Genomic DNA, 18,228 nt, shown 5'->3' on the forward strand with positions numbered 1-18,228 from the left:
ACTGCACAGGATAATCTGGGATGACACTTGATGCACATGCATTAAGCCCTGTTTTCCATGATCAGAGCTCTTTCAATAAGCAAAATTGTATGAGGTAAATATTATCAAACATTAGGCTTTCAAAAACATTTGTATCTTTAGATATCAAACTATCCATGTTTGATAAGATTCTCCATTTAAATTAAGTTTTTAGATCTAAATTAATGATCAAAGTTTGTCAATATTTATTTACAGTTTTGTTCAGTAGCAGATTTATATTTTTATGCAGCTGATAAGGTTTACTAATTTGGATAAGTTTGCACTCTTATGCAAGGCTTGCTTTACAGTTTTGATGAAATATGGCATCGGGTAAATATTTTTAATTTTTTCAATATTTAACCAGACAAACCAAAAATTGTTACGTGTATTAATTGAGTGTTGAATCTGAAAATCCCAATTATTACATCTATTAATTGGGTGTTAATCCAAACAATTCCAATATGCTTAAAATCTATTAATTGAGTGTTTATCCAAACAATCCCAATACAGTACATGTATTGCATAATATTTATTGAGTGTTTATCCAAACAATCCCAATACATTATGACGTGTATTAAGTGAATGTGTTGGTTTCATCCTGAAACTCTGTAACAATCATTTTGTTCAATGTCTTGCATGTCCTATAAATGGTTGACTATTTAACCAAGTTCCATCAAGTTTTGTAGCTGGTTATTGGTAATTGAGTACCGGTATATTCAGATATAGATGTACATAGTGAAGCTAGATTTTAATCTGTCGGTCAAAAGCTATTCATAGCTTATGTTATAATGTTTTGTAAATCATACCGACAATAAATAAATATTGATTTGATTTGATTTTGAATCAGTTTATATACAGGTACTTATTATCAATGTAATTATTAACAGGCCATGTTCATACTGCAGATGGTAAGCTATGGGCAATACCAAACACAAGTCTTTGCTAAGCTATGGGCAATATGAAATGCAATTCTTTGGTTTCCGTTTCAATACTTCACTCTCGTGCAATGACTGAAAGCTTTTTCTTTGCGAGAATATTTCACTTCACTACCTGTTAGCATTGGTATGATTACAGTGTTAAGCTCACATGAACACACAGTGCTCAAGGTGAGCTATTGTGATCACACTACACACATGTATGTCCGGCGCCTGTTGTGGTGCAGTGCATATCGTCAACCAACTTTTAGCTTGTTACCTATCTATAGGCCACATTTGTCATCCAAACTTGATGAAACATAGCCAGAATGTTTATTTGGACAATATTTAGGGAGAGTTAAAAAAAAGGTCATGTGCCTGTAAGAACTAGGTCACTAGGTTAAATCTTTTCATCATTCTAGAGGCCACATGTATGACTCAATCTGGATGATTTGGTCATGTTTATCTGGGCAATATCTGGGCCAAGTTGGAATCACATTTGTTTTTTCTAAATATTAGGTCACTGGTGACCTTGTAGACAAATCTTTTAACCACTTTAGAGGCCTCATTTATTACCCAGTCTTTTTAAAACTTAAGTTTATTTGGATAATATTTAGGTCAAGTTTTGACTTTAGAAAAACCTTTTTACCACTCTAGAGACTACATTTATAACTCAAACATGGTACAAACTTTGTCAGAATGTTAATCTTGACATTTTCTTGGCTGAGATCGAATCTGTTTAAAAAACTTGTGTTGAAAAACAAGTTGGTCTGTCGGTCTGTTGGTCTGTCCCGAAATCTTGTCAGGGCAATAACTATGTTGTTCATTGTGAGATTTTAAAATCATTTGGCATATTTGTTCACCATCATTGGACGGTGTGTCGCGCAAAAGAATTACATCGATATCTCAAAGGTCAAGGTCACACTTTGAGTAGGTAGAATTCATTTCGGTCGCCAAGTTTTGATAGATTGTTTTACTGATTTTCTGACACTTTTAAAGCTTTCAAAAAGTCTGGTTTCTGCTACCTTATAACACAATATTTATAAAATCTACTGATAATATGAATGTGCTATTTATAAGCTTTAAGAATTATATTGAACCTTAAATAATATCACAGATGCAAGCAGACACAAGTGTTACTTACAGCATCATTTATCTGCACCTTATTTTTATAACTCAATTCTTATACGTATACATGCAAAAAATCCATTAGTTATATATGCATCTTACTGCTCATGTTTCTGCATATATTTATGATTGTCTTTTGTTCTTGCACTGATACAGCTTATCTTGTCTGAGTACTGACTTAATGTTATTAACACTTTACATGGATTGTTATGAAGACCCATCTGGCCCCATCTTCTGTTGACTTCATTCTTACTAACATTTGCACAGTGTCCTTAAATGTTAATTCATGCATCTTTTTAGGTAAAAACATAATGGTCATTGCTTTTGATATGCAGTTTACCAATAATGCATTACATATATACAGTCGTTGTGTATGTGCATAGTCTTAACACTTCTCAACATGTTTAGCATAACAAAGAAGCAAAGTCAAATGGCTTTAAGCGTCCTCATCAATTTCCAATTAAATCAGCGCTTATAGAGCATTAGATTTTATGTGGTGTATGTGTTTCAACTTATAACATGGAAGTTAAAAAACTTACAGGTCTATGAAAAAAAGCTGTTGCATGCGTCAATGACAATTTTCTCCATAAAATTTGAATTCTTCCCAAGTAATTCCATCTAGATGAAAATGAATTATAAAAAATAAACCATTGGTCAAACAAATCAAAGAGATGCAAAAATAAAAAATCGGGTGTGTTTGATTATTTGTGGCTCTGGCTTGTCAATGCTGGACTGTTTACATGGAATGTACAAGAAAGCGATATAAGCACAACCAGGACCTTATATTTAATTATTAGGACACTTTGTCTAACCATGTGGTACCTGTTTGGCTAATCAGTTATTTGACAATTTGCACTATACAGTCAAAACAAATCATGCTAATTTAATATTTTAAATTAAAAATGTAGAATAAAAATAACTGGTATTGGTGATGAACGTGTTCCTGCTACATGCTCAGTTTGGTGCATGTTATAAAAGTCAATGACTTTCTACATTAAATGTTAATTTCACTAAGACAAACTCTAATTATTTAACAATCCACTGCCATGGGATGTTCAAAGTATCCTGGGACCTGTGTATTAGATTAATGCTATGTTTTACCTCTTGCAAATGCTGCTCACAGTTTTTCTCAGGACTCCGTCCAGAGAGCACGGTAAGGGACTCCACTCTGTAGATGATTTTACATCTGACTGTTGTTACTGTCTTTGTGTATCTTGTTAGCTGTCTTTGATGTAATAAACACATATTATTGTAATAGCTCACTAAGATTTTTTAGGGTTATATTATTGTAGATTTTTGTTGTTGGTTATTTTTTGTTTTGCAGTTAAACAAACCCTTAGTACCTAGGAATTTGTTGTGAAGTGAGAAAAAAGTTGCATTATTTCATGTACACAAAAACAATAAATTCAATAGCTGTTTGTACATACATGTAGTTAGACAAGAAGTTATTTCGCCATATGAAATTCCTTTTATAAGGTGTTAATTTAGTACATTATGTGGCTCACAACCCTAAAATCTAAAATGTACACATGAATATCACATGATAGTTGGTAGGATGCATAACACTGTAAAATGTATTCATTTAATTCACATGATTGTCTGTATGACACTGTAAAAATGTACACATAAAATTCACATGATGGTTGGTCTGTAGTGTCAAATACGTTATAATTTCAGCTTTGTTTTCAGAATGTTTTGGGGTGGGTGTGCACTCGGTTGAAAACTCAGTGTAATGTGTGTTATCTGTGTTATGTGTTATGTGTGTTTTACATGCGTTATGTGTGGTGTGCTTTGTTTACCAGTAAGAGTCTTGTTAGTTTTACTAAATGTTTTTATTGAGTTCAGTGTACACAATTCTTCTGAGCATTTTATGAATGGCAAAAATAGTTCAAATATTTTCTATTATTTTTATGTCCCCCACTATAGTAGTGGGGGACATATTGTTTTTGCCCTGTCTGTCTGTTGGTCTGTTGGTCTGTCTGTCTGTTTGCGCCAACTTTAACATTTTGCAATAACTTTTGCTATATTGAAGAAAGCAACTTCATATTTGGCATGCATGTGTATCTCATGAAGCTGCACATTTTGAGTGGTGAAAGGTCAAGGTCATCCTTCAAGGTCAGAGGTCAAATATATGTGGCCAAAATCTCTCATTTTATGAATACTTTTGCAATATTGAAGATAGCAACTTGATATTTGGCATGCATGTGTATCTCATGGAGCTGCACATTTTGAGTGGTGAAAGGTCAAGGTCATCCTTCAAGGTCAGAGGTCAATTATATGTGGCCAAAATCGCTCATTTTATGAATACTTTTGCAATATTGAAGATAGCAACTTCATATTTGGCATGCATGTGCATCTCATGGAGCTGCTCATTTTGAGTGGTGAAAGGTCAAGGTCATCCTTCAAGGTCAGAGGTCAAATATATGTGGCCCAAATCGCTTATTTTATGAATACTTTTGCAATATTGAAGATAGCAACTTGATATTTGGCCTGCATGTGTATCTCATGGAGATGCACATTTTGAGTGGTGAAAGGTCAAGGTCATCCTTCACAAGGTCAAGGTCATCCTACAATGTCAAACATCATATAGGGGGACATTGTGTTTCACAAACACATCTTGTTCTTCTTTTAACTTTCATAGGCTGTTTTGTGTGCCTTGTATGGCATGTGAAGTCTTGTTCTGCAGGTATTTTACTTCTCTTCTCAGCACAGAGATATAACAGTTTGTGACAACTGGGCTTTGAACTTGTTTTCCTTAATGATGAGAAATGATGGCCTATATTTAGCTGGACCCATTATTTTGTTTTCTTTTAACATTTTATTTTGCAATTCATATGTAATATTACAGCTTTAGTATGCGATAAAATATTATAAAAAACTATGGAAAGTAATGGGTCTTACCTATAGAAATCTACATGCATAGATCCTTGCATTTTAGTATGGAGAAAGAAAATACCTCAATTCAATTTAGTTAAATATGACATAGAATTATCTTGAAATAAAACCCTTAGTAGATAATGGTTACATTTTAAAACACATGTGCATCATGGTGTTGTTGGTAGTTTAATGGATGGGTTTTTTTTCAAGAAGAATTTGTTGTAAGTATAGCAAAAATTAAGATAAGAAAACCTGTGCAAATCTGTTAACGTATCTCCTTTAATAATTTTTAACAGGGAAGATTATTTCTTCCAATTGTAATGGCATCTATATAGAAACCATTTTTTTATTAAGTCGAGATAAATAAGTTCAGAACCTGCAGAAAACTGTTAGAATGAAACTTGATAATGATTCTAACGGCCATGTGTCTTTAATATTTTTGCTGTTCGTAAGTTTATGTTTTAAAAATTGTGTTCATAGCTATTAAAAATTGAATATTTTTTTTGGTCAGTAGAGATCGTTTGCATGGTCAAAATCTTTTGAAATATAACTCTAAAAGTTGTTTTGTCCGTTGTTTGTTTGCAGCTATGGGGGATGAAGTGACTCCTGCTCTGACTCCCATGCGAAGGCAGAGCACCCCTGAGGTGGAGCCCCAGGACATAGAGTTACAGACCATTGAAAATGTTAATCACTTGTTTGAGCGCAGCCTCTCCAAGGTGGAGAATAGCCTGATCTTCAACAAGAAACAGAAGGGCACCATCGACGTCTGGTGGCTCTTTGATGATGGAGGTAATGTATAGAGAATATTTGTTTATATTCATTGCGACCATTCATTTAAACATGACTATAACAAGGAGAAATATATTACTGAGCTTTTGTGTGAATAAACATTAATAAATTGCTTTGTTTCAAGTGATATCATCCCAATGATAACTTAAAAATTCCATTTTCATGCTATTAAGGGCTTATGTTGGTATGACCTCTATATCTGTTATAAATACCTTAGTTTTACTGATTGTTGAAGGTGGTAGTATGTATGTTTTACAGGATTGACACTGTTGGTACCTTACATCCTTCAAACGCAATCTCTTTGGAAGAACTGTGGACTGAGAGTGTTTACAGCCGGTACCAAGCGTGGAGAACTGGGCAGGGAACAAAAACAGTATGTTAGTCATGAGATCTTATTAAGTAATGATTAAGACCATTGGAAATCAGCCTAAAGCAACTTTCTAATATAGGACTTTATAGGAGTCTATTTTTGAGGAAATCCTATACACATAAATGTTTTCTATTTGGAAAGTGTAGTCCTGTGTTTAACCCTGTAGATAGCTTTCCGGCAGGTGACTTAGCACCAGCAGTAATCACAGAATTCCAGACTTGTGTTTCTGGTTAATGTGCAGAATGAACCTGACTGTTTATTTATTTGATAACCTTTTTCTTTTGAAAATAAGCGTATATCAGTGCAAAATGTAGTTTCTGGAATGAACATAAAGTTACCTTCATGTAATACCTACCAGTATACTGTAATTTCAGAATGGCACAGTTGTTGAGCAAGTTCCGCATTGAATGCCAAGATATGACCATAATAACAGACGTAGGCAAGCTGCCTCAAGAGAAAACGTAAGTGTCTCTAGGGATTATTTTCCTACTTCTTCTGTAAGAATAACAATAGGGACTATTCTTTTGATGAAAATACCTGAAACTGAAGCACACAATTTCTACATAATTAAAAAAGGTAAAGGTCTTTTTTATTATAGTGTCACCCCTATTGAAAGGGCCAGTCAATCTGACTTATGAGACACTTTTTGCGTGTATACCATGTACCTCCCAACTCCTATCACTATGCCAGACGCCAGGCGGATAGAAGTCGGTAACCATTCATGTTTAACGCTCGCAGCTCACGAGCCGGCCTAATCGGAACAAGTCCCATGACAAACATCCATCCTTAGACAAACGCTCCCCATGGGGCTCGAACCTACGACCTCCCGATCCCAAGGCGGGCGCCTTATCCACTAGGCCACGGCGATCGGGGTATAATTATTATGTTGAAATAAGTTATTGTATGTGTTAATGCAGACCAGCTAAAGCTTGTGCACTATGTACTTGTAGAACAGTTCTCTTAGGAAAAGTGTTGATAGATTAAGGGACCTCCAGGATACGCCTGAAATACTGTTGAAAACCACAAATAATTACAAACAAAACAGAAACCTAACAAACCTAAGTATGACTTCACAGCCGTAAGACAATCTTGTCAAATAGTGTTACCACTGTAATTTACACATAAATGTGCTATAACTCCAATATAACACAGATGACAAAGTTCTTGACATGAAAGGGCATTATACACTTACCACGTTAAAGTTCATTGCTCATAATACTGACATGTTGTGTTAACATCATGTTATTTGCCAAAACCGTATGGCATCATTAAATTTATTCATACCACTTTTGTGTGTGTATATATATACACTGTAACTCCAATATAACGCGCTCCGTTATAACGCTGAATCCAATATAACGCGGAGGGTGCTTGGATCCCATTTTTTCTCCAACCTTCCATTTGATTTCTGATTCAAATCGTAATATGCAACTTCATGTATTTTCAGACAATTCAAAGATGGCGGCAATCACATGTTGATTGCTTTGTTCAACCGTCCGTTGAACCGATTATAATCTCCTCAAGGTTAAACAACACCGACAGCTAATTGGTGTTAATCTGTTGTGTAATGTCAATAAAGGTGTGAAAAAACTCGCGTGTCAGTGTTTATTACATGTATTCCTCATCAGAGCGGTTCAGTGCGATAATTTCCATAAGTTAAGTGCAAGTGGGATAGTTATACAATTAAAGTAATTCAAAACGATTGAAACATTCTTACTTTGATATGGTTGCAGTTTGACTATATTAAATGAGCGGCTGTGAAATATACTGCCTACTGTATAAAACAACTTTTTCTGTCATTTCATTATCATTCTAGTATTATGTCATTTAATCTTTCAGTTCGTGTTTAAGAAATTAAATAATGCAGATGATTTATTTACATGCGAACGCAGTGTACCGGTAATTGTTAACAGAGTTTCACTTTCATTTTCACGCGGTATCAGAAAGTCCCCGGGAAACACGTTTTTTGCATGCGTATGACGCAATAAAACAATTATTTGTACATGAGTCGTATTGCATTCAATCTAAATTTTAAGTCGCTCGTCCAATGAAAGCTCTGCCCCATAATGCACTGTACTCTTAACACCTTTGAAAATGGCATATATGCGTACGGTTGTGTTTACGAATTTCTTAAACATATATCGTCATTAATGTTCAAGATTATTATTTTTTAAGTGATGTTGCAATTTTATTGGATTATCGGATAAATGTGCACATAAGAAAAGCGGTATGTATACTGTTATCGATACGATTGGGTTTATATGCATGTATTTGCGTCAACACAGCATGGCAATATACATGACCTATATTATAGGCTATTCTATACCTGTTTTTTTTTATAGAGCCCTGCAGTAAATGAGCTCAAAACCTATAACGCGGATCCGTTATAACGCTGTTTCGCGGCTTGGACCCCATTGACCGCGCTATATTGGAGTTACAGTGTATCCTATAATCTGATATGATCACAGCTTCTATTTTAAAAAAATATGACCAATTTTACAACAAAAGTGTTTAAAAATTTCATTAACACAAGCATGCGCCAATGGGAAATGTAAATTGACCACTGTATAATGTAACAGGGATTTTCTGGTTGAGCATTTGCAAATCTGGTTATGGGATGTGAGCTCATGAGGTCATTAAACTATACACATATTTACCCTATAACATGGCTCTTTATATTTGTATTGCAGTAAGCAGGAGTTCAATGAGCTGATGAAAGGGATGATCCTGGATGAGGACAATGGAGAGACGCCGGAAGAGTTCCCCTGGAAGACCTCGGAGGACCAGATGTTGCTGCTCAAAGAGAAGGTACGTCCAGTGTGATAGCATAGGTCAGGTATTGCTGTAAGACATCATGCATGGAAGCAATTTGGTTTGGTCACTGGTCTTCTCATATTGGAATCATTTAGGTCTTTTGTGGAGTTGAAATTCAGAAAGCCAAACTTAAAGTTGTATTTTAATATATACACTACTTTCATGTAATCTTAGGTAATATATAAACGTGATCTTAAAAAAATATATATTTGTATATCTTATTGTTCACCTGAAAGGGGAACTAGGATATTACTTGTAATATCCTAGATGCAAGACTGTTTAAATTGTTCATATAAGCTTTGCTTGAATTCTGGACACCTAGGCAGATTGACCTGTATTCAGACAAACGACTCCTGTATTCAGACAAAAGGCCCCTTCAGGACATGAGGCCCCTTTATTCAGACATAAGGCCCCTGTATTCAGAATAAGGCCCCTTAATTCAGACAAATGACTCCTGTATTTAGACAAAAGGCCCATGTATTAACACATTAGGCCCATGTATTCAGACATAAGGCCCGTGTATTCAGACATTGGCCCCTGTGTTCAGACATAAGGCCCCTGTATTCAGACATAAGGCCCCTGTATTCAGACAAATGGCCCCTGTATTCAGACATACTGCCCCTGTATTCAGACATATGGTCCATGTATTCAGACAAATGGCCCCTGTACTCCGACATAATGCCCCTGTATTCAGACATAAGGCCCATGTATTCAGACATTAGGACCCTGTATTCAGACATATGGCCTCTGTATTCAGGCATAAGGCCCATGTATTCAGACATTAGGCCCCTGTATTCAGATATAAGGCCCCTGTATTCAGACATAAGGCCCATGTATTCAGACATTAGGCCCCTGTATTCAGACATAAGGCCTCTGTATTCAGACATAAGGCCTCTATATTCAGACATAAGGCCCATGTATTCAGACATTAGGCCCCTGTATTCGGACATAAGGCCCCTGTATTAGGACATAAGGCCCATGTATTCAGACATTAGGCCCCTGTATTCAGACAAATGGCCCCTGTATTCAGACATAAGGTCCATGTATTCAGACAAATGGCCCCTGTATTCAGACATAAGGCCCCTGTATTCAGACGAATGCCCCCTGTATTCAGACATACGGCCCTTGTATTCAGACATAAGGTCCATGTATTCAGACAAATGGCCCCTGTATTCAGACATATGGCCCCTGTATTCAGACATAAGGCCCATGTATTCAGACATTACAGGGGGGGTTTTTTAGAAAAAGGGGAAGACCCTGGACGCTGGGTAAAAGGGGAAAATCGAGCGCAAAAGAGACATATTTGGGGAAAAAATAAAAGTTGTTCATTTCAATGACTATAACTCACCTACAGACTATAGGGTTTTTTTTAGAAAAAGAGGCATATCTCTGACCTTTTTGTTCTTAAACACATGAACAAGTATGATATTAAAGTCAAAGTCCTAAATAAAGTTGCAGGTGTAGATCTAATAATGGGCAATGTTTTCAACTGGGGCCAGGGAACGATGTCAATATTATGATTTCAATTTCATGATGAATGGGTTGACGATCTAGATCTGCTACAGTATTGGAAGGGAAAGGTGCGGCAGCTGCCGATTGTCTACTTTCACTTTCACAATAATCCGACAGTATTAATCGATGTTGATTACATGTACCTCCGAATCTTGCTGGGTTTCAACGGTTTTTGATGATTCATTCTTAAAAAATGCGTCAACGCAATTAATATTTTCCGAGTCCGAACGTTTTATTTTGTTCGTGTATGAACGCCAATTGTGAGACTTTTTTCTGTTTTAACGTTAATATCTTGGCATTGACATAACCCGAATGAAAATTTGACTTGTTTCCGGTAATTAATTGACGAAACACCCTTCTCGCGCAAGACCGTAATCCAGTAAAAAAGTCACATGATTAATACGATTAGTTGCCCGGTTTCCATGACGTAATTTAAGAGCTATATATAGAATCACTGGGATTCCCAGATTTGAGTGTTCGTCGGGAGAGAGAGAGAGAGCGAGATCGTTGTACTTGGTACAAATTGGATAAGTGTCGACTTCCCAAAAGAAAAAAAAACATTTCTTTGAGGGTAAAATATTATATTTTGGTGAAAAATTATATTTTTGGAGGGGAAATGGTATTTTTAGGGGAAAATTCTGGTAGGGGAAGACGCCGAATATCGGCCTCATTTTCTTAGTAAAAAAAAAAACTGCATTAGGACCCTGTTTTCAGGCATAAGGCCTCTGTATTCAGACACAAGGCCCATGTATTCAGACATTAGGCCCCTGTATTCAGACATAAGGCCCCTGTATTCAGACATAAGGCCCATGTATTCAGACATTAGGCCCCTGTATTCAGACATAAGGCCTCTGTATTCAGACATAAATATTCAGACATTTGGCCCCTGTATTCAGACATAAGGCCTCTGTATTCAGACATTGGCCCTGTTTCTCATGGGAGTTTTGCAGTTATGAATTTTCAAGAAGCTTTATCATCTTACACAGGCTGCTGTTAGTGTCAAGTAATGCCATCATCGTTTCTCTAAACTGTCAAATAATAAGTTATTTTCAAAGCAAAATTAGATTGTCATTTGAGATAGGAACAATATGGCTCAGCACAAAACTTTTTTAATACTGGTATACCACATTGACTTATAGTTTTGTGCAGAACTGACAATATAATGTTGTGTGAACATTTCTGTTGCCATTTCTGGGTTTTTTACAGACCAACCGCATGATACGCCTGAGGGAACTCCTTCAAGAACATTCAAAAGATGCTTCATTAATTGTCATGTAAGTAATAAGCAATTCTTTGCTGTACAGCTGTACTATTGTTTGTTATTCTATGCAGTTGGCAGTTTTCCTATAGTGAACCCTTTTTAACACTTTTTATTTAAAGTCAAATTTTGTACTAATTATATCAGGATCGAGTTTGAAAATGGTTCTGTTCTGTTGAAAACATGGCCACCAGGGGGCTGTGTATTTGCTCTTATATGCCTGTCTTAAAACTTTGGATAAAGCAATCTTGCATGAGATTGCACAATAACTTAAATTACATTAACAAGAAAATCGGTTAATTGGTCAAATGCATTTTGTGCCATTGCCATGGTTTTGTGTCATAATTTCGACATCCACGTATGTACAATCGTTACTGAAATCAATCTTTGTTGTTTGCCTGTTTCAGGACGCTGCCGGTCCCCAGGAAAGGCACTTGCCCCAGCAGTCTGTACATGGCCTGGCTGGAGACCCTCACCAGGGGCATGCCTCCAGTCCTGCTGCTCCGTGGAAACCAGCAAAGTGTGCTCACCTTCTACAGCTAGACCACACACCTACAGCAGACATTAGCTGAGACCATAGCCATATGAGCTTTGTTATGGGAAAACTGGGCTTAATGCCTGTGCATCTAGTATCGTTCCAGATAAGCCTGTGCAGTTGGTAATGAAGGACAACACTTTCCGCCTAGATTGGATTTCTTTAAAGCAAATACTTCCTTTAAATGAAAAATGACGTACAAGCCAGGGATTTGATATTTCCTCCTTTTTGCTGATTTCCTCCCTTTCAATGTATCAACTTTGCTGGATCTGTATAAAAATTAACAGTTTAGTTGACCTTTGTAAGTGGGGTAGGGCTATTTCCTCCCTTGTGATGCTTGAATCAGGACCCTGCAAGCGGAAAGTGTCATCTCTGCAGTCCACACAGGTTAATCTGGGATGACACTTAAAACCCATGCATCAAGCCGAGTTTCCTCAGAATGTGGCTTATTTAATCAACTTCCACAGTTTAAGAAGGCGAACAGGCATTTCAGACAATAGACGCTTTAGACGGGACAAAATATACAAAATCAATTATCTTCAAAAAGCTTGTTTGCAATGATTACAAAAATAAAGTAAACTGTCCAAAATATCTGGATCCTGCGATATGACAAAAAAGTACAAAGCCATGTGGTTGAAACTTTATATGTGGATAGGGGCCTTTTTTTTTAAATGCAAGCTATTTCAGATCTTTTCTCTGACAAAAAATGTGGTTGCTTAGGTTTCAACAGAAATAAGTGACAACTGTCTAAAAGATCTAGATCCTGCAATAACTGAAAAAGAGCTTAACTTGGTTGATTAAACTTGGTATGTGCATTAAAGGCCATAGGGGAAATATGCAAGTTGTGTGTATAAAAATAGTGGTCCCTATGGTTACAAATATAAGTAAAATATAAAATGTGGATCCTGTAACAGCTCACAAAGTACTGAAGCTAGGTTGATGAAATTATGTATGTTGGTAGAGGGCTATGTGGGCAATGTGCTAGTTATTTATTTATTTTTTCGTCTTGAGAACATTGTGGTAACTAAGGTCAAAGTTAAGTGAAAAATAAAATCTTGATCTTGCAATAACTCATAATGTGTTGATGCTTACTCGACAACATTGACCCGTTAGGGGACTACTGTTTTGTCTGTGACAAAGCCCTTGTTTAACGATTGATGTAGAGGCATAGCCCATCAGTATTTAAGTGTGTTTTAAATAAGGTTGTATACCTATGTCAGTACCATATCTACCTTACTATCAACTGGAGTGCAAACATTTGGATCGTAATGAAACATGTTTGTGAAATTCATAAATGTACATAATGTCATGTTAATGAATATTTCTCATATGCTGCATTGAAATGTCCATGCAACATGTCCATAAATATTATAAAACTGAGAGTTTTGTGTGCATTGTTAATGTAATTGATATGTATATATCATTATATGCCATGAAGATTAGCAGACCTTCTATCTTAACCATAGCACCCTATGTATGTATATTTGCTTTATACCATTTCAGACTTATTGATTTTCAATTTAAAAAACTAATCCTGGAAGGTTTGATAAAAAGATGTGGGATTTTTTAGAGGATTAAATGTTGTGTTTTACCCAAATGTGTGGCATGGTGGTAGTTTACAAACATATCTCTACAAAAGACAATTGCTGTCTTATTTACAGAATACATGATAGAATCATGTTTGCATTGTAATTGTATATTTTTGACATCTGTTCAGTTGTTTGAAAATGTTGAAATTGAATCTCATGTTTATACACGTGGCGTTTAAGTTTCTGTTGAATTGTTTCAATTCCAATTGCATTTTGTTGTTTAAGGGCATCTTGTTTGATTATGTGTTTTTCATTCTTTACAGTTTGTTATGACTTGTAAAATTGTTTTTGTAAATACCAGTAGTTGAACGGTGAAAGGTTTTGCCTATAGAGAATTCTGTATTGTAGGACTGATTGTGTTGGCTTTGCATTTTAGTTGCACTCTGGGGGAAATGGGAACAGGCAAATCAGGGACAACACCGCTTTAATGCCATATTTAGTCTCTTCTTTACTAAAATATAGTGTATTTGGAAAGTTTCGCCCCTGATTAGCATATGGACTCCATTAAGCGTGGTTTTCCCAGAGACAGGTTAGTCTGTGTATTTTTCATGTCATCCATAGTTTTAGAATTGATCATGTTATGTATTTCATGACACATGATATTCATTCTAGCATATCATTAGTTTGTACACTTGATTGTAGTGCTTGTGTGTGTTGTTTGTTTGTTTTCAATAAATTGTGTTCCTGTTATGTGGGATGACGACAAATACATGTCCAATGTTCTTCAATCTAGTGAATAAGTGGCTCTTCTTATTAAGCATTGTCCAACAATTTTTGGTGAACCATTAATGCTAAGTAAAAACAGATTTTTTAAAGTTCACTAATTTTATTTGCTTTACATGTGATACCTTTTTTAAAGGCCTTGTGTTAGTATTATTATGCTCACCTATATATTTGACTACATAAATCAACTTGTTTGTTGAAAGATGTTCAAAAAGACACACCCTTAGCATGTGAAAACATCATCTCTTTCATTAGTAGAGAAGTTGTATGTGTGTTTATTGTATATAATCATAGTGTACCAATGTGCTTAACATTTGTAATCTGGTGGTTGACATCTACACATGTCATCCATTGAAGGGTTAGAAGTCACACTAGTGTCTCATTGTTATTAGCAGTATGCTCATACTTGAGCAAGCTTGATGCCAGTCTTGCTTGTTTACTACTTGCGTCCATGATTTAAGAAACTGTTTACTCATAGTTTTATGTAATATAAATGTATAACTGTTTGTATGCCCTCACTGAGTGGGATGCATTCGGCATTGCAATTGCTGTCCATACAAAGGTCCCAACGCTTGTGTTTTGAACTCCTTGAGCTACTGCACGGATAGACTATTTCACAGTTGAATGGCCATGACGTGGTGATGATTGTTAAGGAAGGAATTGAGGCTGTGACAATTTTTGGCAAAATTATGGCCAATTGTGTGTTTTCCTCTGTATAAAATAGCATCGCCTGAAGCTTGTGTTTATAACTTAATCTTTCACAGTGGAAAGACCTTCATTTGAAGATTATCATACAAAAAATAATTTTGGCTTCAACGATAACAGCTGTTGGTCTGTTTTAATCTTTGTTCACTATTGAATATTTAGTCCCAACATTTCATTTTTTAACTTCTCTAAAACTACTGGTTGAATTTCTCTCAAGCTTTCTCAGTTGAATGACCTGAATATTTACATGATGTGAAAATCTGCAGCCTGTTTTGGCTGAATTAAAGCAATTTGTATGTTTGTCTACCGTAGAATATCAAGTGAATTTGTGGTCTGTGGCCATATATGTGTTGGGGGGGGGGGGGGGCATCCTCATCTTGACAAATTTCTAGTTTTGGTATAGAGTATGTCAGTATGTTGTCAAGTAAAACTGATTGCTATTTATTGCGTGGTTTATTTTTTGTCATTCTCATACACATTTAAAACAACTTTTTTGGCAACTATCTATAAATTGTGTTTAAACCATATAATCTCTATGACATTAAAATGTCTTCTTTTTTTCAAACTTATTTTATTTTCTCTCGGTGATCCTGCTCATATGACCTTGTATAAAAAATGGTCTGTTAAAGACAAATTCGAAGAATTGCATTAAAGTTGTTAAATTAAATGAGGTTTTATTAGGTGTGCATCTGTTATACTTACATGTCAAGAAATGTTCGATGAAGTTGATGTCAATTTTCATGTACATTTTAAATATATCTCATTTAGTCTTTTAGTGTTTTCACTTCTATGATAATTATAACTTTAAAAAAAAAGTATATTTAGTAATCTGCCAGATTTTATGTCAATTGCAATATTAGGGACTTTTTACAGTTTGGGAAAATGACAATTGTTAAAAATGTTGAAATTTATTGATAATCATTATTAATTATAGTAGAGATCTAAAGTGTCTAAAACTATAAATTGTAACACTTTTTCTGGGTATCAATGGGAAATATGTCATTTACAAACATATTTAGTGTTTCAAATGCGTGACATGTATTAATATAAATAGCATAAGTTCTAGTGGTAGCCAATTATCTTTTTCCCCCAAGAGATCCTAGGTTCGAATCTTGGTGAAGGCAAACTTTTGTATTCCTCCTTTTTGCTTTGCTTTTTGAGTTATTTTATACAATCCCAAGTATTGTAGCTTTGTAAGTAAAACAATGACTGTTTTCCAAAAATATGAAAATCTGTCCCTTTCAATCTATTTAGTATTCTATTAGTCCGCTTTTTACTTTATTAATTTTATTTTATTTTGCAATAATATTCTTTATGTTTACTCATATATATGTGTTCATTTTTAGAGATAGTTAGTTGTTTTAGTTTTCTTTAAAGAGATTTCTTTGCACGTTCTTGATACTCATTGGTATTTTACATTTTTGTTTTAGTACATAGCAAGTTTGTTTTCATTTGAATTTACATTTCTGAACAATAACTGTCCTGTTTGTATTATGTATAAAATATGTTCTTATCATATCATTTATGCTTATCAGCAATATAGTTCAACTTGGATGTTAGCCAAAGTTATTTCGCAACTACCCCAGGTATTCCATAATATGACTAGAAAAGTGAGGAAAATGTGAAACCTCCACATGTTCTCTGAGAAGAAAGGAAGCAACAAGCTTTTTCTCTTGAAAAATTGTCACTTTATCCATTTAAGGAATATTGAAAAACTCCATATGTCCACTGTTACCTTGACCATGTGCGAGCGACATGGTAGTTTATTTTGAAATTCCATAATGTAGGTCATACTTTTTGGCCAGACTCATACATACACTCACTATATCCATATAAGGAATATACATGGACACCAAAAAGTGTCACCTTGACCAGAAAGCAAGAGACATAGTTTTTGCAGTTGACACATTGTCTTGATATGATAATCATTTGTGCCAATACATTTTGAAATCCCATAATGCAAGACAAATTTTTTGCAATTCATTTTGAAATCCAATGATGCATGAAAAAGTTATTGCAATTCATTTAGAAATCCAATGATGCATGACAAAATTATTGACCGGACTTAAATATGTACCTGACAAAAGGCATATTTGTAACATGCACACACTATCATGAGTATACTATCAAGACTTAAATTAGTTTGGAGTATGCATTACAAAGTTATTGTTGTTAGTTCATAATTGGTGTTGCAAGTTAATTCTTGTTCATGTTTGTTAAGTCAATTACCGGTAAAGGAAGTTTTGTTTGGTGTATTTGTATATGCATACATGTACTATGTGTTCTGTGGTCAATGAAATAAAATAAAAGTAGGCTTTACAATAACGCTGCTTTGTTATGTTATATGCTTCAATTAAAAGAGAGTAGCATTAAGATTGTGACACTAGTGGAACAACCTTTTTTACGGTTAAAAATTTGTATCGTTAAAGTGGCGACAAATTTTCCCTGGGTAAATCTCTATCATCTATTATATGATTAACATGTTAATGAACCTTTGTTAAGACACAATTTAGTGTGTCCAAACATGGATTGGTGGATTAAATTTCAAATGCAGTACTCTTTATTATACCCCTCTTCGAGGAAAAAGAGGTATACTGTTTTGCTGTCTGTTGGTAGACTAGTCTGAATGTCCGTAGACCAGTTCGTTTCCGATCAATAACTGGTCAACGCATTGACCGATTGTCTTGAAACTTCACATGTGGATTGGCCTTGGACAGTAGATGACCCCTATTGAAATTGGGGTCACTAGGTCAAACGTCTAGGTCACAACCACACTAAGTGTGAAAATGCAATTTCCGTAGAACAGTCTGAATGTCCGTAGACCAGTTCGTTTTCCGATCAATAACTCGTCAACAAATTTACCGATTGTCTTGAAACTTACCATGTGCATTTGCCTTGGACAGTAGATGACCCCTTTTGAAATCGGGGTCGCTAGGTCAAACGTCTAGGTCACAATCACACAAGTGTGAAAATGCAATGTCCGTTAACCAGTCTGA

At 35.3% G+C, this 18,228-nt stretch overlaps 1 protein-coding gene across 2 annotated transcripts in view; it reads left to right on the plus strand.

Moving 5' to 3' along the window:
* Positions 1–17,557, plus strand: part of LOC127878151 (solute carrier family 12 member 2-like) — a 116,093-nt gene extending 98,536 nt beyond the window's left edge. Inside the window, exons 18-24 of one of the 2 annotated variants that reach the window (XM_052424596.1) lie at positions 906–926; positions 5,523–5,726; positions 5,985–6,099; positions 6,471–6,557; positions 8,787–8,904; positions 11,629–11,696; positions 12,088–17,557. In XM_052424596.1, coding sequence (XP_052280556.1) covers positions 906–926; positions 5,523–5,726; positions 5,985–6,099; positions 6,471–6,557; positions 8,787–8,904; positions 11,629–11,696; positions 12,088–12,223 — 749 coding nt within the window. In that variant the 3' untranslated portion in view covers positions 12,224–17,557. The remainder of the gene's footprint in view (positions 1–905; positions 927–5,522; positions 5,727–5,984; positions 6,100–6,470; positions 6,558–8,786; positions 8,905–11,628; positions 11,697–12,087) is intronic. The other variant, XM_052424598.1, reaches the window with a different exon arrangement.
* The last annotated feature ends 671 nt before the right edge of the window (positions 17,558–18,228 follow it).

Source organism: Dreissena polymorpha, chromosome 4 (assembly GCF_020536995.1).
Source record: "Dreissena polymorpha isolate Duluth1 chromosome 4, UMN_Dpol_1.0, whole genome shotgun sequence".
Taxonomy (NCBI): Eukaryota; Metazoa; Mollusca; class Bivalvia; order Myida; family Dreissenidae; genus Dreissena; species Dreissena polymorpha.